At 40.5% G+C, this 24927-nt stretch overlaps 2 protein-coding genes across 2 annotated transcripts in view; one reads left to right on the top strand and one right to left on the bottom strand.

Annotated features, from left to right (window-relative positions):
- Positions 1-3819: 3819 nt before the first annotated feature.
- LOC146709894 (somatomedin-B and thrombospondin type-1 domain-containing protein) lies at positions 3820-5538 on the top strand. Its single transcript, XM_085457965.1, is given in 5 exon segments — positions 3820-3842; positions 4000-4095; positions 4097-4140; positions 4143-4167; positions 5346-5538. Coding segments are annotated over 5 exon segments (306 nt in total). The 3' UTR covers positions 5464-5538.
- A 462-nt stretch (positions 5539-6000) lies between these two features.
- kcnb1 (potassium voltage-gated channel, Shab-related subfamily, member 1) overlaps positions 6001-24927 on the bottom strand; it is a 37310-nt gene continuing 18383 nt past the window's right edge. The window contains exon 3 of the mRNA XM_085457086.1: positions 6001-13850. Coding sequence (XP_085313212.1) covers positions 11934-13850 — 1917 coding nt within the window. The 3' untranslated portion in view covers positions 6001-11933. The remainder of the gene's footprint in view (positions 13851-24927) is intronic.

Raw genomic sequence — 24927 nt, 5'->3', positions numbered from 1 at the left:
ATCACTGCAGACTGTTGCCAGGACTTTCAAACTGCATCTCCAGGTAGGTATTTTTCAAAAGAGGAATATTATTTTCTCAGTATTTATGAGACTAATGTCTAAATTTTAGGGTTTGTGAATGTTTTACATTATTACAAAGCCAGAAGGCAATGAAGTGTCTGACCCCAGTACATTATGGTGTGCAGTACATAGTACTGTGTATCCAAAAATCACCTTTATGTGCCTGTTTCATTTATAATGTTTGGATTTTATGACACTCAAATTGCAACTTGACCTGCAGATGCACGATTCTCTAAATACACTCGTTTTGGTCTTTGCCGCTTTCAGCAATATACTCTTTACCTCAGCAGTGTCCCGTGTGCCGAGTGAGTAGACAGAGTGGTCAGGCTGTGCTGAGGTCTGCAGCAGGAGCAGGACAATCCTGTAGGAGCCACTCAGTTTATGCAATCCCTGTCCCAGTTTTGAGAAGGGCACTTTCTGTGCAGAGTGCTGTTCCAAGCAAGGACACTGTAAAAACCTACTTTAGTACAAGTGTGTGTGTGTGTGTGTGGGGGGGGGTCATACATTTTTTAATTTACTTCTTAAGAAAAAAGGAGCATCTGTAAGTGTGAGGCCTCCTTTTGATTCATATCTAATAATCTCACAACAGGCAAAATTTGAGAAGTTGTGTCATAAATTCCCAAATTAGCAAATTTTGACTCAGAGACAGTTGGCGGGTTTAGAAGCTTTATTGCAGACATAATTTTAATTGTACTGAGCAGAGATATTTTGACAAGATAATTTTTCCAACCCACCTACTGAGACACGGGGAAATGAGTGCGATATATAGAAACAACACACTGAGAGCAAAACTAGGAGAAGAGGTGAGTCAAAAAGGTAAGCAAGAACACATTGCATAAAAAAAAATCTTGTCTACCTAGATCATTGTGTTGCCACTGAGTAGCTGTACAGCCTGGAAAGGAATCGGTGGAAGAATGGATTGTTAAATACACAGCAAGCTTGATGAGGAAATGGTTAGGTGTGCTTCATGAAGCTCAGTTGGCGTTTGACTGAGGAGATTGCCAGTCCCAGAGGAACAGCGGGACTTACCCACCTGAGAGGAAAGAGAAGTATGGAGGGAAAAGACAGAAAGAGGGGATCCTGACAGATGGATAAGGGGGCTGATACTGCTAAGACCATAACAAGCTACCTGTTTTTAGGAAATCTTTGATGGCTTGCTTTGGCCTTCAGACTGGGTCTTCTAACTGTTACTGTCTCTTATCTTACATCCAGAAATGACAACACTTTTGAGGTTGTAACACATAAACTTGGGTTTCCTCAGACTACAAGTTTGGCTGGAAGCTTGTTCATTTTTATAGGATAGGTCTTCCTTGATCTCACTCCCATTATTTTTGGCCATGCTTTAAAATTCAAAGTGTGCATGTTGGAATTAATGTATGACCATATGTTTGACTTCATGCTTGAACATGTAGCACTTTGTAACGTTTTAAAGTGCTTTACAAATAATGTTTTCTTCTTGTTCTCCACAGCATGTACGTATTTTGAATAAAAACATATGCATTTGATGTGGAACAACCCATCTCCATTATCCCAAAGTTAATATCCAAATTGAGGGTGTGCTACTTAACCCTTTAAAGTCAAATGTTCATTTTTACTTTCTTTTTAAAAACAAATGTCAAATTCCTGTAATTATTTCATGGTACACTCTGTACAGAGTTAACACTTATCTGGATGTAGGGTGAAAAAAAGGCAATTTTTGAAATTTGCCAAAATAAAGACGTTTTCAGGGGTAAACTGCAACAGCTGGTGTTTGTGACAACCATTCTGTAGTGTCTGTAATGAAAAACAAAATATCACCAGTTCCCTTTGAAGAATTATATCTGACCAAGATAATACCCAACACATCAAACGTAAGGTATGATCTATATGTTTATTATTATGTGTATTGTGTTACACCCCGGCCTAGGCAACCGGGGTGCAACGTAGAAAAACAAAGATAAGGAAAATAAAACCACGAAGGCTCTCCACCAAAATCCCAAAACGAAAATATCCCATGACGAAAGTATTAACAAACCCATTCACAACTATTTACAACAGACTATTTATTTACAACAAAACACCAAACTATTTACAACACGGGGGAGATCGCGACCATGACACACTGAAACACAGGGTTTAAATACCTAGAGGGAGCAATCAGGAAAATGGACAACAAGAGGGAAACACAGCTGGGGCAACTCAGAACTGACGAGACAGGGAAACGTAAACTGAAGAGACTAAGATAACACAGACTTTCAAAGTAAAACAGGAAACACATAACAGTCACGCCAAAAAGAACACACTGACAACACCGAAACGTAACAGTTCCCCCCACCCAAAAATCAAACATTTAACACCAAGTGAAAAGTTTGATCCAGACAGACGAAGCCGATGAAGGCTGGAGCGGTCCCACTGACCCTCCAGCAGACGACGAAGGCTGGAGCGGTCCCTCGGACCCTCCAGCGAAGGCGGATGAAGGCTGGAGCGGTCCCACGGACCCTCCAGCGAAGGCGGATGAAGGCTGGAGCGGTCCCACGGACCCTCCAGCGACGACAAAGGCTGGGGCGGTCCCACGGACCCTCCCCTCAGCGAAGGCAGACGAAGCTGATGAAGGCTGGAGCGGTCCCACTGACCCTCCAGCAGACGACGAAGGCTGGAGCGGTCCCTCGGACCCTCCAGCGAAGGCGGATGAAGGCTGGAGCGGTCTCTCGGACCCTCCAGCGGAGACGGACAGCTGAAGCGAAGGCAGACGAAGATGATGAAGGCTGGAGCGGTCCCACTGACCCTCCAGCAGACGACGAAGGCTGGAGCGGTCCCTCGGACCCTCCAGCGAAGGCGGATGAAGGCTGGAGCAGTCCCACGGACCCTCCAGCGAAGGCGGATGAAGGCTGGAGCGGTCCCACGGACCCTCCAGCGACGACAAAGGCTGGGGCGGTCCCCGGACCCCCCAGCGAAGGCAATCCCGGACGAGCCCCCATATGTTACACCCCGGCCTAGGCAACCGGGGTGCAACGTAGAAAAACAAAGATAAGGAAAATAAAACCACGAAGGCTCTCCACCAAAATCCCAAAACGAAAATATCCCATGACGAAAGTATTAACAAACCCATTCACAACTATTTACAACAGACTATTTATTTACAACAAAACACCAAACTATTTACACCACGGGGGAGATCGCGACCATGACACACTGAAACACAGGGTTTAAATACCTAGAGGGAGCAATCAGGAAAATGGACAACAAGAGGGAAACACAGCTGGGGCAACTCAGAACTGACGAGACAGGGAAACGTAAACTGAAGAGACTAAGATAACACAGACTTTCAAAGTAAAACAGGAAACACATAACAGTCACGCCAAAAAGAACACACTGACAACACCGAAACGTAACAATTGTCATTTCATATGTATCAGTAAAAGTCTTGCAAATTACAGACTGTAGTCATTTTATATATGCTACATAGCATTAAAGCACTCATATGAGAAACATTTTTGGTTATCATCATATTGGAAAGGAAAAGTGGGAAGAAGCTACTACATAGTGCAGGATTTGTTTTATAGCCTAGTTTCAGTATACTGCATGTAGTATAAATGACAGACAATGGCGTGTACAAGTCAAAACAATGAAACAGAAATTACTTCATTTGCAGGTCCACTCATGTAAAATTTCCTAGCACAATGTAAAAGGGTTAAAAGCGTATTTGAACATATGGTGCTACTAATGTTCTTATCATAAATGCTTTTGCTGTAGTTCCAGCAGTTATTACCCTGTGTGACTATGGCAACGCTGGCAAGAGAGAGGTGTCCCTCACAGCAGCAATGTGATAGGTTAACACTTAGAGACAACCTAGAAAAATGTGAAATTATACTCTTTAGCTTTTTCACTGTATATTTTTTTGTTAACTGCGTGCACATGTGCGGACCTGTGTGCATGTCTATGTCTGTTTGTATAAAATAGGCAATGTGTCCACTTTCGGTTGACCTTTCTAACAGAAGGCTGCCAGCAGAGTAAGGGCCCACATACCAGGTGGATGTAGCACTTGAAGGAGGGGCACTGTGTGTGTCGTGTGCCAGCCACCTGCTGGTGCTGCCGGACGAAACACGAAGAGGAAAACAACACGGATAGGCTGAAGACAGTTTAAGTATTTTGCATGGAAACATCAAAGCTAATTATCTGCTTTGTTTCACCAGGATGTGCTTGACAGTCAGCAACACTGAATTTAGATTTGAGTTGTTCAGAAAATATCAATAATCAAGTGAGATAGGTAAGGTATTCAAGCATACCTTGACCCATAGACTGTATATAAGAGATGGACTTACAGGTTCCAGATAAAGCTATTAGGTGCCCTAAACCTGCATTTCAAATTTGACTGAATACAGCATGATAGTTAATCTCTAAACTAAGATCCGGTGTAGGGTCAAATTGATGAATGAAACCGAGTGTTCTTCTGGTCGTGGCTACCTTCTGGTTGATGCAGCACAGAAACTAATCATTTTGATGTGAAGGAGAAAAATTTAAGTTCACTACACCAATGTGACCTTTCTGCCACTGCAGAGTTATCTTAAATACCCCTGATCTAATTTCTATTTGAGTCACACTGCACTAGTCCATATCTATTTTTATTTGGTCCATTTGTTGCTAGTGAACAACCACTGCTGGTCCCAAAGCTGGATAGATGGGAGGGTTGCATCTGGTGTGAAAACAAATAAGGAGATTAATCTGCTGTGGGGAATGAGGGGGCAGTTTACTAATGCCAAAAGTAATTTTAAAAAGTAATTAAAATACATTAACTAAAATTATGATTTAAGAACCCGGTAAATGTTTTCAAATCTTATTTAGGATCAGCCCTAATAACATAAAGACAAGACAATACAAATATTGGTATATTGCATAAAACATAATTTTAAAAAGTCTTCCAAAAACACAAATATTCCTTAATTTAACATACCAGTGAACATACTTACTGTAAACCTGGCTAACAGTTATTGTGCATACAGGATCCTGTCCATACCTGCTGGAGCACATAGTTATACATGTATCTGAGCCAATACGTGTGCATCTGCTGATCTGCACGTCTGCATTTTGAGAGGTTCAGGGTTAGCTTAAGTGCAGCTGTACTGTAATAACACAGGTTTTTTGTTTCTTTGTTTTGTTTTTCATCTCAGATTTCTGATCTGAAACTTATCGTTTCAGCCTAATTGGTTAACAGTGACCACTGCCACTAGATGGCAACATTGCTTATCACTTGAGTTTAAGGCAAAGACCTGTGACCACTAAATAATTTCTCCCTTCCCCCCCTGCAGAAGGCAGTCTCTCCAGTGGCAGGCAGTGGGAAACCCTAGATGCAGGGGAGTGTGGAGACGTGTGGGGAGGCTGGAAGCTTGTTCCAGCTCAACAGTCAACAGCTTCCTCTTCATCTAACCTCGTCCTGCTTTCTTCTGATGGCCTGCATTCTGTACATACAATGATCACTTTTCATGTGATTTTTACTTACATAAATTTACAGTTTTATTCACATAGCACCAAATTACAACAGTAATTGCCTCAAGGCTCTTTATATTGTAAGGTAAAGACCCTACAATCAAACGACCCCTTTTGAACAAGCACTTGGCGACATTGGGAAGGAAAAACTCCCTTTTAACAGGAAGAAACCTCCAGCAGGCTCAGGGAGGGGCCTGAGCCTGTATAAACACACAGTGAAAGAGTGAGTGAGTGAAGAAGAAGCACTCAGTGCATCATGGGAAGCCCCTAGCAGTCTACTGCAGCGTGACTAAAAGAGGTCACCTGATCCACCCAGCCAGAATAATGGTTACTAAACCTGTTTATATGAATAGTGCTGATCAATGCACAACTGTAGCTTTCTCAAACAGCTTAGTATAAATTTCGATATGTCAGAAAATAACATTAGTTGAACTATTATGTGCTGGAAACAGTGAAATCAAAGCCAACAATTCTTAATCAAAATGTAAAGTGATCTGATTTATTTCATTTTTGATTCATTTAAGGGAAACGTTGCTTTTTATTAAGAAATAAAAATATCTTGGGACATTGAGACACTTTCTTTTAACATGTAAAGTACTGGCTCTGTGTGAATCACAACCAGTTACAACGCCAAAGTTACAACATGCACTGAACAATAGAACATTTATACAGAAACAACAGCATAGAAAGTCAACAGGTAAAAATGTTTTTCTCTTTTTGTTTTTGTTTTACAAAACAGACAGCCTCGGGACCTACAAACAACATTGTATAAGAGCTGGCTAAGGTCATTCAAATATCTTTTTTCAATTCCCTGGAAACAGTGTACTTTACAAAGACTGATGGCTTAGGCAAGGTTGGGGTCAATTCCACTGAGAGGTTAAAATATAGGGAAAAAATAGTTTATGTTTGAATTTGTCCGTTTCTCATGCTTTAATACTGCTTTTTATTATAGCGCCACGTGTGATGTGTCTTGTGCACCACCTTGAATCGACCCCAACCCTGTAATACAGTGTTAGATTCAAAGAATGTGGAATTGGACTACTTGCTAAAGCAGTAGTTCTCACCAGGTTTTGGAAACTATCACGTCCTTGAAAAAGTCCTGTGGGGTTTGAAGAATAAATTAAAGAAATAAGAAAACAAAAGAACGGAAACTCCTTTAAGCTCTTTTTTAAATTTAGCAGCTAGCTAAACAATTCAATTCTCTTTTAGATTTTAACTAAATGCCTTATACTGTACAGCTGGGAGTCATATGGGATGATTAGGAATTGTATTTATAAAAATCTTAGAGAACTTGTGCTCTTAATTTTAATTGGTATCAATAAAGAAGAGGTGAAAGAAGTCACTAGATTGTGTTGTCTTGATAAAGAGTCATGGTTTAGTCCTTTGATTCACATCGGATTGCTCCACAGGGAACCTCGGTGAAATTAAAAGGTCTGCTATACTATTAGATTCAATTAATTTGAATGGCTCCCTTGAAAATGGAGTGGATTTAAGCGTCCAAATAAAATGAAATGAAGCTAAATGTAGAAATGAAAGACACTTTTTTTTTACTATTATTATTATGGTGGTATTGTGTCACAGTATCACAGTCTAAATATGAAATCAAACATCATACTTGATGTTTCTTTGCTCTCTCCTTTCTAAAAGCTTAATTCTAAGAATGCTAGTGTCAGGATTTCAGTACTTGTAAGTGTGTGCGCACATGGTTGTGCATTTGCGTAATATTTTTCCAAGATAAATCTCAGGTCTCTACACTAGTGCTTGCTGCCCATTCGTGATATATTGATTGTCATCATTGTTGAGAGATATTTCAGTGAAAAATGGTCCCTGACTACAATAATATAGAAAACCGAAATGATAGGACAGAAGCTCACGTGGTGCTTAAGGAGGGGTTGTGTGAGCTCAATGCCCTTCATATTTCATATTTATCTCTTAGTTCACCCTAAAATATTTGTCTGGCTGCTTTTTGTTTTTTCTTGACTCAAGTAACAAAATCAAAATGGACAGTAAGGTATAATCAGGTGAAATAAGTTGAACTGTATTTTTTCTTGTTGAAACTGAAGAAAATAAAATCTGTTTGACTAAATTTGTCATGAATTCCTTTGGGATTTAACCTGTGACTTCAACCTCAGGAAAATGTGAAGAATTACAGACATTTACTGGACAGTATACATGTAGGAACGTAACCAAAGAACATTACCAGAGACCATCTGGATCGTTTTCAATACCCACAGTCAACTGTTGTGCAACAGGATATTTTCTTATAACAAAAATCTATTTAACAGCTGTTTGTGGGTAATTATTGTAATTTTTTATCATTGTGGGGGATTTTTTTGTTTTTGTTTTTTTGGTACTTCAAATAAAGAAAGACATTAAATAAAAAAAAATATCTACACACACAGGAAAAATGTAAAGGTGTAATACAACGTGAGTCAATGAGATGAAGCTATTCTCAGTACAGTTATCTGCTTAATTATACTAAACATGATTCATAAAATGCTCCTCCCGTATCTCGTTTCCCAGCTATAAATAAAGCTGCACTTCAAAAACATCGACTAAAAATAATCCTATTTTCTCACACAACTCTAATATTTTCTTTGTGTTGCAATCTGCATTACTGCTGCATGTTACAGTCAGGACTGTAGATGGAATAGAGAGAAAACAAAAGGCAGGATTCCCCCAGCCCGCACATTCATATTGGAAACAGTTCATTCTTTTCCATTACGCAGCAGCCACACTGCTATAATGCCCCAGCTTTACAGCAGTCTCCCTTTCTCTCTCACACACACACACACATACACACAGTTCCCTCTGCTTCTCGCAGTCGTTGGTATTCCTTTCACACCTCAGCTCCTCTCACTATGGGAGAGCAATATGAAATGGTCCAACTCTGTGATTAAAACAGGAAGTGAAATCAGGATTTGTGATTAGACTCTAAACTACAACACTAAAACGATATGTGTCAGTCAACTTAGGTTGGATAAATTCTGAAAAAATAGATTTATAATAGTGCAATGCTCTTATTTGCGTGCATCATTTGCCAGTATATTTGTGTCAGGAAAAGACTGAGAAAGATTTTAAAGTTATTCTTTTTTCTTTTGACAGTATATTTTGTTGGCACTGAGGTTCTTTGCTCATCTTGTTAACATTTGTGAAAGATGTGATGACAGAAGGCGTACTGTACCTACTCAAAAGACTTTTAAAGACGTTACAAAAACCTTGTACTTTTGCACTAGAAATTAGATTTCAAGAGATTGTGGAAGGACTCTTGATACTGTAACTCAGCTTATGTTAATGAGTGGAAATCTTGTATATAAAAGATGGACTTAGCTTTAAAGTAAATCCCTTACATAAGTGCTGAAACATTTAATATTTCTGATGTCCAATGGCTGCAAAAGAGAAAGTCTTTCAGAAAGTTATTCCATTGCTCTCTTAGTGTAGGACCATGGTAAATACTTTTCTGTTGAGTTCATGTTTGCAATCCCGTCTTCTAAGTCTTATTAATCATGTTTTTTTCTTTTTATAGGAAGCAGGTGAAAGAGAGCCTGGAGAGGTGGAGGTATGCGCTGGAGAGAAGAGGAATGAAAATCAGTAGAAGCAAGACAAAATACATGTGTGTGAATGCGATGGAGACAGGCGTAACAGTGAAGGTACAACGAGCAGAAGCAGTGAAGGTGGATGAGTTCTAATACCTGGCGTCAACCATTCACAGCAATGGATGGTGAAGAAGAGAAGAGTGCAGGCAGGGTGAAGGTGAGTAACATGGGTGATTTGTGACAGCAAAATGTGAAAGAGAAGTGTGGAAGCATTGGGAGTGACCAGGATGGACAGGTCAGGCAGGAGGAAAAATGAAGAAGACCACAGAGAAGATTCATAGATGTAGTAAAGAAGGACATGAGAAGAGTTGGCGTGGCAGAAAAGAATGCTAGGGACAGGGTGATAATCCTGTGGTGGACTCTTGGTTGATTCTCGTGAAGGAGTCGCTCTCATGACTCATCCAGTGACATCACTACCTGCCTAATCAGTGGCATGCAGTCTGTTGACGTCAGATTTTCAGCTCAACTCAGCTCACTTGGGAACGTACTAAAAATACTGGTGGACACCCCTCAGCCAGTAGATCCAGATATGGTATAAACTGGAATATCTTAGGTGGGGTCTGTCTGGAGTTATCACATTCATAAGATTTTCAGAAAACTTAATCTCTAAACTTGACCTTGACATTGAGGTCATGACATTCCAACTCGTCTGAGATTTTTGCTAGGTGCACCTACGGTATGAATGTCAACATCGCCTCGTTTTGAGTGGTCGCATTCACAACTTAGGTGACCACACTGCTCGCCCGCCAGTGACATCAATACCATATCAGCCTTTTACGGTTGAAGGGTAAAAAGTACCTGATAACAGGAACCACTGAGTCGAGTCAAACTAACTAGGTACTAGTGGAACAGAGGCTAAAATGCTCCAGGCACCAGTGGCTGATTTCACATTGGCTAAGTCCATGTTTCATATACAATCTGGCGTGTAAAGCAGCACTTAATATATTTTTAAGATCACGAGGACCACTTCTGTTTTGCCTCTCTCACCATCTACAATCTGTATGAAGAGTGCAGCAATTCTTGTTAAGCAACTGGTCCTCACTATACTATGTAGCAGTGTAATCACACAGGCATACGGAGAATTGTGTCTGCCAATCCAGGGGATAACAGAACATATATTAAAACTGAATTCATGAACATAAATAATAAAGTACAAAGTCCTTATATTATAATGTTAGATTTACACAGTACTCATGAATATGCACAGTGAGGAGTGGCTCAGCTAACATGCAACTACTGTCGCTTTATGGGTTCACGTGTCTCCGTGTGTGATTCGTAAAAGTGTGTGAGCATATGTTACATGTAAGTCGACCTTCGCCACTCCAATTAACAAATCACTGCTTAGCTGTTGCCAACATTTGAGGGAAACAGCTATCACCATGGAAACTAAACGTATCTATGGTATCCTGAAAATTGTCTCCAGTACCTGGATGTATATTTTGCCGGTGTGTGTGTGTGTGCACTCATGCATGAGTTTTATCAATTCTGGCATTTGCACCCGATTAATGGTAAGCTGGGTAGATTGCGGACTGTTTTATATATATATATATATTTTTTTATCATTTAAGAAACAAAATAGGGGTTGGATAACTCCCCTGCTTTTGCTGTTTTATACACATATCGTTCATGCATTTGTGAACAATTTGGCTGCTTTTATGTTGGTCAAACGAAGGCTGATGCATGCTGAACAACTGCTCTAAACATCATGTCAGTAGGCTAGGAGGATTTCCTTATATATGTTTTTTTTTATTTAGAGATGATGGACAAGCAAATCATCATGTTATTTTATGTTATGAGACTGGGTACACGCATGCTTTCATAATGTGCATTTTATGCAGCAATCCGCATAATTCTTTCTTTTGTTAGCCCATGTCAAAAAGAAACCTCTTGATCCAAAAAAAAGATTCTAATGTGCTAGGAAATCTATCCGTCATTCGATCATTCACTCTCACCAAGACAGGTTAACATGAGTTAGCAAAACACTGTTAACAGGAAAAGTGGTCATTATAATGCATGATGAGCTGGAGCAGCGTCTGTGCCAAAACACTGAACCTCATACGAGATAACTCTTCACATGTGATTATGACACAGCAGACCAGAAATGTACTTATTTCTAATAGGAACTTTCTCTTATCTATAGAAAAATAAATCAGGCTAGACAATCTCAAGAGTGTGTGTACATGAATTATCATTTGGCCATTCATTACTGTTCACTCTCTCTTGCTCTGTCTCTTATAGACACAGGCACACATATAAGCAGACATACACACCCCTACGAATGTAAATGACTAAGGCCAGGTTTGGGAATGGAGGGCACAAGTAAGTAGCTTATAGGCTTCTAGGTCCTCTCCTGTATCTTCAAGACTACAAAATCAATCGGGACTTAGTTCTGGAAAGTGGCTGCGGGGATTTTTTAGAGATAACCCCCTGCGACTAAAACCATCATTTAGCTGGGTTTCGCACTTATAACTACAGCTTTATTTCTCTGATGACTCTACATCTCTGAACAGACCCATTGGCTACTTGGGATTGCTCTTTTGTTGTGTGTGTGGAATATCTCCTTATAGGAATGAGCTGAAGGAGGGGCAGTGACATTCTTCAATTAAGAAATGTTTTTCTCCCAGAGTATTCACTACACATGTTCACCCAAGGCTTATTGCCCAGTGGCATGCTCAGGTAATTTGTGAAATGTTTTAGCGAGACCGGTTGTCTCGCCTTCCTTTGTCTCTGGCTTGGAGTGTTTTAGCCTTTAAGGTGTCTCTACCAAAAACACTCTGTCCCAAACTTGCTGTTAGTTTTTGCTTCACTTGCACCTCAGAGGCCTTTATCCAAAGTATTTTGACGTCCCCTCTCAGCCTTTGGTCTACGTGTCATCTCTGGTCCTATGTGATTTTCATGAGCTAGCCCACGAATCCCTTCTAGCGGGAACAGACAATTCTGACCCAGCATTTTCTGGGCTGCTTCTAAATGGTTAGTGCCCCTCTGGTAATTTATATTAATGCTGCGTTTCGGGCTTGCATCAGCCAGGAGACGCTCAGAGGGACTGGTGTCAGACATGTCACGGAGGTGCTCATCATCGTCTGTATCGGCATCAATGTACTTGCTGATGGAGGAGTCATGGAAGGTGAAGACAGTTGGGGCCAGGGGAGTGCCTTCTGGAGACTTTGGTGGGGTCCTGCTGCTGGCAGTAGTGTACGCAGAGGTTTCGGGGCTTAACAGAGAGTGATCTGACACAACTGAGCTGTCTGAAAGTGGGGAAAATCCTGATTCCCCGTCACTGCGGCAGCCTCCTTTGGGAATAAGGCTTTTTGAGGAGATTCCAGAAAAGAAAAATTTCCTTGTGCTGTCCGTCTTTGTGACAGACACAGGGGTCAGCATGGGCTCACGGTCCCCTGTTGTTTGCTGGCCGGTTTTTGTATTGGTGTGCTGGGACAATGCTGTCGCTGGACTGTATGAGAAGCGGTTGCTTTCCTGAAGACCAAGATCTATTGCAGGACTGTGGGAGAAGCGTGGATTCTCCTGGAAGTCTGTTGCACAACTAATGTAGCTGTCAATGCTGGATAAGCTTTTCATGTCTCCAACTCCATCCCTGGTTCCTAGGGCTTGTTGACCATGGTCATGTATAGCCCCCAGCTCTATCTCATCCCTCTGTTTACCAACTCTGGAGGCCCTTTCTTTAGCATTGAGGTTGGGTTGTGACTGTGTCTTTGCCATCTGGTTGTACATCTCTTCTAGTTTCTGAACATTTAACCTCTGGGGACTGGTGGCTCGGGCCTTGCTGGGAGAGCCTAACTCCTGGGCATTGAAAGAACGGTTTGAGCTTGTCTCTGATGCAGCCCTCTTGGGAGTCCATTTCCAGCGGCTGGGTGAGAGGTGGTTGTCATGAGGCCTCTCACTCTTCTCCACCACCACATCCATCAGCTCTGCACTACGTGCAAATGCTTCTTTCAAGTTCATTGAGACAATGCTGCCATTTCTCTTTGCCCTTTCTAAGGCTTCTCTTCTTTTAAGGGCCTTTTCTTGCCTCTTCTGTTCCTTATAGAATTCAGAAAAGTTATTTACAATAATAGGAATAGGTAGAGCGATCACAAGTACTCCAGCTATGCAGCATAACCCCCCGACAATCTTTCCCAAGAGAGTTTTGGGGTAGATGTCACCATAGCCCACTGTGGTCATAGTAATTGTAGCCCACCAGAAAGAAGCTGGAATGCTTTTAAACTTTGTATCCTCTTCATCCTTCTCAGCAAAAAATACCAGACTGGAGAAAATCATGATACCCATGGCAAGGAAAAGAATAAGTAGGCCCAACTCATTGTAACTCCTCCTAAGGGTAAAACCCAGAGACTGAAGACCTGTAGAGTGACGAGCCAGTTTCAAGATACGTAGAATACGCATGATCCTAAAAATCTGAACCACACGCCGAACATTTTGAAACTGTAATACACTCTTGTTGGATTCTGTCAGGAAAATGGTGACGTAGTAGGGCAGGATGGCCAACAAGTCAATAACATTTAGAGGACCCTTAAAGAACTTCCATTTATTCGGGGAGGAGAGGAAACGGAGCAGGTATTCCATGGTAAACCAGGCAATGCAGACAGCCTCCACATGGGCAAGTTGAGGGTTGTCTGTGGATTGGCCAAACTCATCTGTATCCTGTAGCTCTGGTAGGGTGTTCAGAGACAGGGCAATGGTGGAAAGCACGATGAAGAGGATGGAGATGATGGCAAGTATCTGAAAGACAAAATTAGTCAATATGAGATTTTATGCATCAGAGAATGGCTTACAGTAATTAAAACTTTGGTCACTTGAGAGGTTTTGTTGCAGACATTGAAGACACTCAGCGAGCTCAAGGTGTTGGGAACAGCAAACCTGCTAAAAACCTTGAAAACTGCACTCAGATGTATTTAGAAGAAATGGTACTATTTTAAAGACAAAACAAATTTGGTATAATTTACCTTTTTCTATTTACAGCTTTGTGTACGATATTGCATGAAAAACATTTTTTCGCCTTAATGACTTAAACTTGAAGTTGAAAGCTGCATTAAGTGGAAACTATGAAATTGAAATCATCGTCAAGTGTGCACTTTAGCATACTTTTATTACCTGATCACACAATTAAGCTATATGCAAGTAATTAAACTATAACAGTTTAAATAAACCTTCTATAAATGTTTTACTGACAATGTGACTGCCTGAGAGCTAATGGATTAGACAAACTTGGACCACTTATTTATTCATAACTCACTTATCAGGCTGATCCACATGAGTGAGTGTGCTTGAGTGGACAATTATGTTTAGCACCAATCAACAAAAACAAAAGTATCACAGCAACACATATCAGACTCACTGAATAATTTTCTAAAACATAAAACTGGGAACTGGGTAAAACAGTAAATGCTTATTTTTGGTGTAGAAAGTTTTTTTTAAATGATATTTTATGACATTTTCCAAACTGGAGGTTGGACAGAGCCCTCGAGAGCTCAAATGGGCTCTTGAGCACTTACCCCTGCGCTGAAATTGTCATGTTAAGATAATTAAGATGAGCCTACCATTATCACAGAGTGCTGAACCTACTTGCTAGCCACGAAATCAGTGACTAATTGAAAGGCTTCGGTGCTCTCTATTTAAAAGTAGGATAAAGGTAAAACATAATCCACATGTAGTTTTACACTGTTTTCTCCCATTATGGTCTCTCTAGAATTACTGAGGAGAGACCTCTCACTCGCCGTCACTTGACACCATCATGTAATGAAAATGAACCTGCAATAACCACATAGGAGCAGAATGTCCCCAGAATCTACTGCACTTGATGATGCTGATGATTCACTTTACGCAGTACACAGAACTGGGAAGTCTGTCAAAAAACAGCACCCTGACCCACACACACACGCTACCCCACCCACTCTCCACCAATCATGCTAACAAGCACGTACGTGGTGGCAGACTACACCTCTCTGAGCACTGACAGCACCCCCATCAACCAGGATTCATTGTGTAAACAAAAAAATGGTTGCGTTTGCTTTGAAGAATGTTATTCTTGAGTTTGTTTGATCTGAGTAAATGACTGCGTAATATTGTATGAAAAATACTTGAGAAAATGTTGCAGTGCCATCCAGCTTGCGATATACCATCAAGTCCAGCTCTCTCACACACACACACACACACACACACACACACACACACACACACACACACACACACACACACACACACACACACACACACACACAAAACAAAAATAGCTAGAATGATTTTACATCTAACTTTGTAGAAGACAAAAAACTTAGTTATGCCTCATATTAAAGGTTAGTTTACAAAAATCACTTGAATGAAATCTTGAGGTTTGATTTGATTTAGTATGACACTTTAAAATTTTAGTCCTCGAGCTGTCATGTGGAACAGTAGCTCCCGAAATGGTCTAATAAGGAACACTGTGCCGAAAAATAATATCGGGGTTAGATAAACAAAGACAGATGGACTATGATGTAAATAAAGCAAAGAGTTTTTCTCTTTTTTACCTCATTTCCTACTAAGTTAGACAGATGTCTAAATTTATCTGTTGCACAAAGAACTTTAGTTGCTAACTAGTCTAAAAAGAAAAACTTTTAATAATAATAGTAATACAATTTATTTAAAAGCGCCTTTCAAAACACCCAAGGACACTGTACAGAGCAAAAAAGACAAGCATAAAAACAGGAAATAAACACATTAATAAAAGAAGGTTTAAGAGCATATGAGTTCAATGAGTTCTGGGCAAATTATACCTTTTGAAGAAGAAAAACAGCTGAGTTCACTATTTGTCGTTCTTTTCTCTGGCTGAAAGATACTTGTCCTCAACACCTGACCATTACAAGGATGTTTTAACTGGAAAATTTAGCAGCACAGAATTTCAATAATTTTTTTAAATGTTAGGAAAAAAATGATAGTAACAGTAGATAGTGTAAATAGCATTGGAAACTTCCTGTTGCCTTAAATCGCCTTTAATGCAGTCAAACAAAAATGGCAGATCACATATTGACCATTGATTCAACAGTGTTTAGTCTGATTAGGGTTGTCACCAGAACTGATACTTATAGTACCATTTGACACACACAGTGGCCGTTGTTTTTGGGTTTTCAATAATGTATCAGCATAAAAAACCTAAAAGATTTGTCACAAATTATAATCTACTACCAATGGATTCTAAAAATTACTGTCAGATTAGAAACTCTTTTGCAACAGTGTCATCTTCACTTCCTTCAGCGCACACACATTTACACACAGACAGACAGACACACCGCCCCTCCCCTCACTAGCAGCTGAACACGTGAAGAGCAGCAGAACAAACTTGATGAACACGGACACCTTAGCCTTTATGGAACATTTTGTGAGGTCAGTAAAACTCCTGTTTCAACAAAATTTAAGTATTAATTACCATAAGCATTAACCTGGCCAGTGCACACATTGACATAACCATTTAGCTATAATCAGTTATCTACATTAGCTGTTTGTTTGGTTATTGTCACAAGATAGTGGCTAACAGCTATGGCTAATTATAAAATGATAACATTAATATGCCCATTTGTATGATGATAACACGATTATTTGTGTCTGACATTTTTCTCTTAAGGGCAAACAGTGAAGCTGAGGAAACTATACCAAAACGGCAGCTGCATAGCTTACCAGCTGATCTGTAACAAAGCTATGGTGTCAAGTGAGAGGCACAGGAAATAAAACAGGACTGTAGATGAATATTTTTGCCTAAAAGGAACCGGCCCAATGAGCTGAATGACTTCCGACCGGTGGCACTGATGTCACATCTTATGAAGACTCTAGAGCGGCTCTTCCTCAACTTCCTCCGACCACAGGTACAACATGCCCAGGACCCACTACAGTTTGCATACAAGGCGGGTGTCGGAGTGGAGGATGCCATCCTGTACCTCCTACACAGAGCCCACTCACACCTGGATGAGGGAAAAGGCACGGTCAGGATACTGTTTCTTGACTTTTCCAGTGCCTTTAATACCATCCGGCCCTGTATGCTTCAGGAAAAACTGAACAGGATGGAGGTGGACCCCTGCCTGGTGGCTTGGATCTCCGACTACCTCACCGACAGACCACAGTACGTCAGGCTGAAGGACATCACGTCTGACACTGTGGTCAGCAGCACAGGAGCACCACAGGGAACTGTGCTGTCCCCTCTTCTCTTCACCCTGTACACCTCTGACTTCTGCTACAACTCTGAATTATGCCACATTCAGAAGTTTGCAGATGACACGGCCATCATGGGGTGTATCTGGGATGATCAGGAAGAGGAGTACAGAAGTCTGGTGAGGAACTTTGTCGCATGGAGTCACACAAACCACCTGCAACTCAACACCTCAAAGACTAAGGAACTGGTTGTGGACTTCGGGAGGTCTAGAGCAGGTCCACTGCCGGTTCAGATAGAGGGGGAGGAGGTGGAGGTGGTCAACAAGTACAAGTACCTCGGGCTGTGGGTGGACAATAAACTGGACTGGTCATGCAACACAGAGCACCTGTATAAAAAAGCCCAAAGCCGACTGTACTTCCTCAGGAGGCTGAGGTCTTTTAACATCTGCAGGAAGCTCCTGAGGATGTTTTACCAGTCGGTGGTTGCTGGAGTACTTTTCTATGCTGTGGTGTGCTGGGGGAACAGCACAGCAAAGAGGGACTCATCCAGGCTGGAAAAACTGATCAGGAAGGCTAGCTCTGTGGTCGGCATGAAGCTGGACACTCTGGTGACAGTGGCAGAGAAAAGGACATTAAAGAAACTGCTGGACATTATGAACAATGCTGGGCATCCTCTGCACACGGCCATAAACAATCAGAAGAGTCTGTTCAGTGACAGGTTGCTTCTCCCCAAGACAAGAACTAACAGACTTAAAAACTCCTTTGTCCCACACGCCATCAGACTGTTTAACTCCTCTCTGGAGGGGAGAGGGAGGGGAAACAGGAGGACAAAGGAGGGGGGAACAACTAAGCTGTAGTGCCTCTTCACCTCACTGTGCAATACCTTTTGTGCAATACTTTTGTAAATAGTCAACAGTGCAATAGACTCAATACTTGAAATGTGCAATTCACTTGTATTTTTATTTTTTATTCCTATTTATTCTATTTATCCCCTTTGTATATTTTATTTATATTTGTCTCTGTATTTATATATATGTGTGTGTGTATATATATATATATATATATATATATATATATATATATATATATATATATATATATATATATATATATATAAAACAATTCTGTAACTGTAACTTCAGTCGTTGCTGTGTTTTTTGGAAGTCGAATTTCCCAGAGGAACCCACCCGAGGGATTAATAAAGTTCTATCTTATCTTATCTTATCTTATCTTATCTTATCTTATCTTATCTTATCTTATCTTATCTTAATGCTTTAGTTTTTGATGCAACAAGCTAAATGGGTGCATGTAAACGTTTGTAAAAGAAACTTGGCCTTCCGCAGAAGATAACCTATTCTGAACCAGAAGCAGAAAGACCTGGATTATGTGAAAGTGTCTAACAAGGTCTTTGCAACTCAGTACATGTATAATTGCTGGTGGTAAACTAGTTTTAGAAGCTGCAAATAGACTATCCAAAATAAAATTCAAACGAAGATCTAATTACAGAGGCTATCTTTTACAGATATAAATAAATATGCTTTGAAATTTTGGCTCACACTTTGGTTGCCTAAGGCAAAACACTTTGAAAACCACTGACTTAGAATATGTGTAAAATATACTCATTCTTTTTTATGGTTCTACTTCATACCTGTTATGAAAAAAAATATCCAAGTCAGACACTGACTATCCCTGTGTGCATTTCAGTGATAACAGCTTAAAAAACTCTCCAGCTTTCCTTTATAACTGGGAATAAAGGGAACAAATCCAGCAGGTCTCTCGTGATCTTAATGCTGAGGTAAAAGAGAGGGGCTCCTGTCCCTGTCTGACTTGAGTGAGGATGAATCACAGAGTCAACATAATCCAGTGGTGTATATTTTGTGTATTTATCATAAACTAATATACTGTATGCTGCTTTTTTTTAGTTTACAGTGACTGATACAAAATGTCACATACTATATACGGTACTGTGCAGAGGTCTTCAGCCAATCCTCATTTCTTTATATTTTGCTTCCAAGGAGCCAGACCATCCATCCATGGTGTGGAGCTTATCCCAGCTGCCACAGGGCAAGAGGTGGGGTAACTCAGACAGACATCCTTTTGCACCTATGGACAGTTTAGAATCACCAAATAACCCGACCCCACTAACTGGGTGTTTTTGGAATGTGGGTGGAAGCTGGAGTGCCCTGTGAGAACACAAACAATGACCCACACAAACATGGGGAGACCATGAAATCACCAGCTCCTTTACCCTGGTAACCTGCAAGCTAGTTTGCAGCTGACATGCTTCCTCCAAAATATTCCCAGGCCCGATAACTGGTAATAAATAATCTGCTGGCTATAATCATAAATCAAAGACTCGGCAAACAGAAAATATGCAAAAAAAAAAAAAAAGGTTCCAAAACACACTGCCATTGCAATAAAACATAAACATTTCAATAAATTGCTAAACCAATTTCCTACTTTCCTGGGCAAAATATGAAAAATTAAGGTGTGGCTCAGGACTTTTGCACAGGACTGTATCACATACTGTTTACTGATGACTTACATCTTTGTCTATTACTATATTAAATGATTTGAGGCTTCAAGATGAATGTAATGTTACATCTGATTCCTTTAGTTCCTTACTTCATGAACTTCAGTCCGCATTTGTTATATTAACCCTAAATGACTCCAGCTCCAAACAGCACAACTTGGAGGATGAGTAGGAGGCTGCAGCTAGAACACTGAGCCTGTTTTGGCAATAGCCCACACAAAAGAGGTTAGGATGTTATATGATGAAATCAATCATAGGATAGTTAAAATACTCCAAAAATGAGTGCAGTGTTGGACCAAAATGCCGCATAGGGGGTGAGATATACTATTCAGTCCAGCAGTTTAACATAGCTAACAGTAAAAAGTGAAATATTTCACCGTGACTTCCTTCCTTGATCAAAACCTCAGTGATAAACTGAATCTGCGGGTAATACATGCATCAACAAAAGAACCAAAGCCTCACATGGAGCACTTGATATATTGTTTTTTGTATAAATCATCTAGAAGAAATCACAACTTACAGGCAAAAAAAGGAAGGGTTTTAACAAAACAAAGGTTGTTAGAAGGTGACTGACAGCAATGATTGACAGCGAGGGCCTTGACATGGTCTAACAATTCGGACTCCCAAGAGAAAAAGTGACGGCTCAAAAAACAACCTTATCTACGACCAATCAGAGCAGGAGGAGACTGTTGCCATAGCATCGTGGCAGACATGAATAATGACCCTATCTGTTTATTTTCTTCCCTCTGTGCTCCTCTCCCTCCTGCCCTGGAGGAAATCTGTTTGAATCAAACACTTGAAGAGAAGAGAGGTGCTGGGACTGGAGAGTGAGGGTGGAGCTGACAAAGCCAGCACGAAAGTAAAGGGGTGGAGATGATGCAGTGAAAAAACACGATGCCGTTAAAGAGAAAACTTCGACATGTTATACTTGTAACAGGGTGTGCTACAAGTATAACACAACATATTAAAGTTCGCCCACTTATTACTCGATACAGTAGAATCGTAACGAGTCAGGAAAGATACAGAAACAGGAGGACAAAAACGGGCAGAAGGTAATAGATTGAGAAGCTATAAAAAGGTCGCTAATGAAGGCACACTGGTGCTGCTGTGTCTTATGGTTATGAGGTTAAGTTCCACTAGGAAACCCTGAACATTTCCCAGTAGCCTCTGTCCCTGATGGCCTTGCCTCTACAAACTGTGCTCGCTCTCTATCCCTGCCTGACTTGTCTTTATCTCTTACTTCCTTAAATTGTTCAGTGTCATGGGGTGCTAATTTCATAAGATTACTGAACCCCAAATCTGTGATAAAACCTTTCAGCTTACTAGAAAAAAGAGACCGCAAGCATGTGCATGTTAGGAAAATGTTAAATGGAGCTCAAACATAACCGACTATTTTTAGACTCTCAGTTGTCCACATGACAAAACGGATGTAAATAGCAGCCACACCCGAGATCCTACCCTGCAATTTTTCTGTGGTGGATACTGTATAATTGATTTCATTATATTAACCAAAATAAAAAATGACAGCAACTACCGATGAATGCGCCATGGTCTAATAAAGGGGATAAAGGACAAAGGGAGGGAGATATTAATATCTAGAGGAGAGGAGAAGACTACATGTGAGCAAGTGCAGAGTGACAGGAAATCCCACCGTGACACTAAACAAAGCCAGATCACACTGGTCCCTCATGGCACACTTGTGCAGACACAATAGTCTGCAGCAACACCATCTTTTTGGACAAGGTGACACCAGCCCTCATTAGTGTGCTTGAAAAAGAAGTCCTGGACATAACTGGTATGAAGGATGCCCTCAAATGTCATCCAAAAGAGTAAGTTTTTATAAATGGAATTCTCTGCAGAGGGAATACTGTCTCATACACTATCCTTAGCACTTGGGACTCGAAACAGGGCAAACTCCTTGTCAAATTATTTTTGCCCATCTTCTTGTGCTTGTACCTGGGCGTGCTTCACTACCCACTCTCTTTCAGATACAACAGCCTGCTTTTATGCTGGCTGTGTCGCAGCAGCTGTGATTCATTTCTTTGCGCTGCATTGGCTTTGCCAGGGTCAGGCTCATTCATCTATCAACCCAGTTCTCATACAGCAAGGAGAGAACCTTGAACTTTACACATATATATGTGTATATATATATATATATGTGTGTAAAGCTCTGGAAACAAACCATGGCAACATTGAAATTACAGTTATAGTAATTCTCTAAAACTGTAGTTTTATTTCATACCTCTTTTTTTCCTTAGAGAATATGAACAGCTACAAAAAACAGGTTGTTATTCATGATTTTAAATTACTGTATTTCCAATTCCCTCATTGCCTGAAACTAAAGTATCAAGAGGTTTCAAACAGGTGGAGTAAAGCTTTTTATAGAGCAACTGGAAATGAAACCTACCCAACCCCAACAAGTCTGTTTACAGGATATATAAAAAGGTTAAACTGTGTTCTTTAACTCTTTTTCCCTTGGACACCAAATAGGAGGAACTGTTGTTTGTCTTTTCTGAATTGAGCAGTTCAGGTCTGCTTCCAGAAACAAATTTACTGGGTGTGTGTCAGAAATTAGTGAGGTTTCAAAACTTTTCATCAAAGGTACATGAGAGGTCATTAAATTTCATCTTTATGGGAGAAAGAGTTAAGCATACTTTCCAGCTGTGTTCTTACTACAAAGGTGCTCCTATGCAATTATGCAGAGGAAATGTATTACTGCATTAATAGTATTACTGTTAAACGCAACTGAATTCAGGTTAGTATTCTCACTCCGCACTAAGTCTGGTGGCATCCCAAGTGACAGTTAAGGAACTCTCTGACTCCCAGTGCTCTGGCTGGCACCTTGTCTCATTAGCAGCAACAGGAGCAACAGACTCTTCTGCTTTAACAGTGTGCCTGTGAGTCCCAGCATCCCTGTCTGTTACCTTTGCCAGCACTCACCCAGGGAAACACGTTAGACCTACATTATAATGACACGCTCTCCTTAAACTTAAACACCTGAACAAGCATGGTCTGAAGCGTAGGTGAGCGGGCTCTATTTTTGGCTGAGTAAATTCAGGTCTTGCTTGCTCACTAAGATCCACTCACAACTGACTTGCTTTCCCATCATCCCATGAGCCACATTGGAGGCCACTGGGAAACCATGCAACACTCTCCCAGCCTTGACTGCCAGCCACTGTCACCATGACAACCCCCTTGAAGCTCGACAGGAGGTGGCTACGTGGACCTGCTTGTGAAAAGCAAGTCTGACAGAGTCTCCTTCTCTGTCTCTTCCTCTCTCTTTCCCTCTGTCCCTGATTTGTACCTTTCTGAGAGCTCACCAAGCTTTAAACCATCTGCTTCTGTCTCTATTCTGTGTCCAGGTTTCTCTGGTATTTGTGTCACATCGCTTTTTGCGTTTTAGCAGAGCTTCAACTGCAGTAGCATAGGCAGTTGGTTAATATTTTTCTATGGCACTGTGGCTCAATATTTAAATAAAACTAAAAGCCCCCATCATTATTTAAAAAGGAAACAGACATGAGTGTGCCAGACACCACCTTTACTTGCAGATGTTTGCACCACGTGCCACATGCTAGGTCTTCTACTATTTGACTGGATGAACAGGAATCATAAAACCAATCCATCGTTCTTCGTTTTCTTCAGGATGTTATTATCAGTGGTCAGTAGTATGTGAGTAATAATGTGAGCGCTAAATAATGTGGAATAATTCACACTCCTGTTTCGAATAGAATGGCTCTGCCTCCTCGCTGCCTGTGAAAGAGATGGGGTTTCCATGGAGACGGGAGGAGACTGTGTCTTCCACATTTTCCCCCAGCATGATAGCTTGAAATACGCACACACAATTTGCAGTGGCTCAGCTGTAGTCTCCCCAGCAGACATCGCTTCTTAACTTTGAACAGCACAGCCTCATTTATCTTAACCTCCCACATCTTGCCAAAATGAATAACTTATATCTCATGGCCCTTCGTGGGAGATCCTGCCAGTATCGTGACCTTGCTTCCGTGACATTCATTCTACTGTACTCTTAGCCTTCTTGTATGTGGCTTAGTGAGGCAAAGGTGAATAGCACATTATTGAATGTTTGGATATCACATGCACGCGATTTATTTTTCCTTCAGACCACTTAATTTTAAAAAATGTAGTGAAATCACATCTCATGCTCAAACTGTAACCTTTTTGAACTGATTCGAGATTAGATGTAGGAATGTAATTATGTGATTCTCTATGTTTAATAGCAGTTGTGCGCCTTTATACTATACCACTCAAAAAAACCTTTTGTTTTTGAAAGAAAAGCACAGTTGTTTTTAGTAGATAAGTTAAGAAATGCTATAAATGGAAATTCATCATTTTCATTCATCATTTATAGTTTTTAATAAAATATTTACATAAGCAACCATAAAAGCAGCCATTTGTCCAGTGGTGCATCTTGTTACCTAATGTTGATACCTAATATGATAGCACAGCTAAAAACTGTGCTGTTGATTAAAGACACATACATTTGGCTATTAATGGGTCCACAGCTTGCCAATGTTTGATTACAATGTCTTAATCCTCTTCAAATAAAGCACTTTCTTCAGAAATTCATCAGCATATTCTCAGACTAAGAAAGGCTCATTTGCAGTACACGACAACTTATCTAAGTGGGAAATACCCCAAAAAGCCATACAACAGTATGCATATAAATTATAGATGGTGAAAGATTTCATTAATCCTCATCATTGTTGAGCAACCCCAAACTTTTGAGTGGTTGTATATGTGATGAGCTTGTATTTATTTCTCCGTTTTATAATTTCGCCTTTTAAAAATATGTGCTTTGAGGGAATAGAAAAGTCTGAAACAGGCCATTTTTGGGATCTTCAGCAAACTTTTCCCCAACTCATGCAGTGCTTACATGCACAAAGTGCACCAGAACCCAATTCAGTAAACCACTAAAGTAGGTAGGAAATCTATGCTTGCCCCATCCATCTCCTGAATGAATCCCACCTCATCGCCTCTCCCTCTCAATTATTCATGCATTTCAGATGAAGAAGAGAATCCAGACTCAGCATCTATATTTAAACTCTGACTGGTCCATGGTGGTTATATAAATAGAAACAGTATACAGTCTGTTTTGATACACCAAAGAAAGCTGTTCTCATCAGAAAT

This window comes from Copadichromis virginalis, linkage group LG5, assembly GCF_057382275.1.
Source record: "Copadichromis virginalis isolate Kocher_CV1m ecotype Utaka linkage group LG5, C_Virginalis_male_GT1.1, whole genome shotgun sequence".
In the NCBI taxonomy this organism is placed as follows: Eukaryota; Metazoa; Chordata; class Actinopteri; order Cichliformes; family Cichlidae; genus Copadichromis; species Copadichromis virginalis.
The sequence above is the reverse complement of the archived record's forward strand: the minus strand, read 5'-3'. Positions and strand labels throughout refer to the sequence as shown.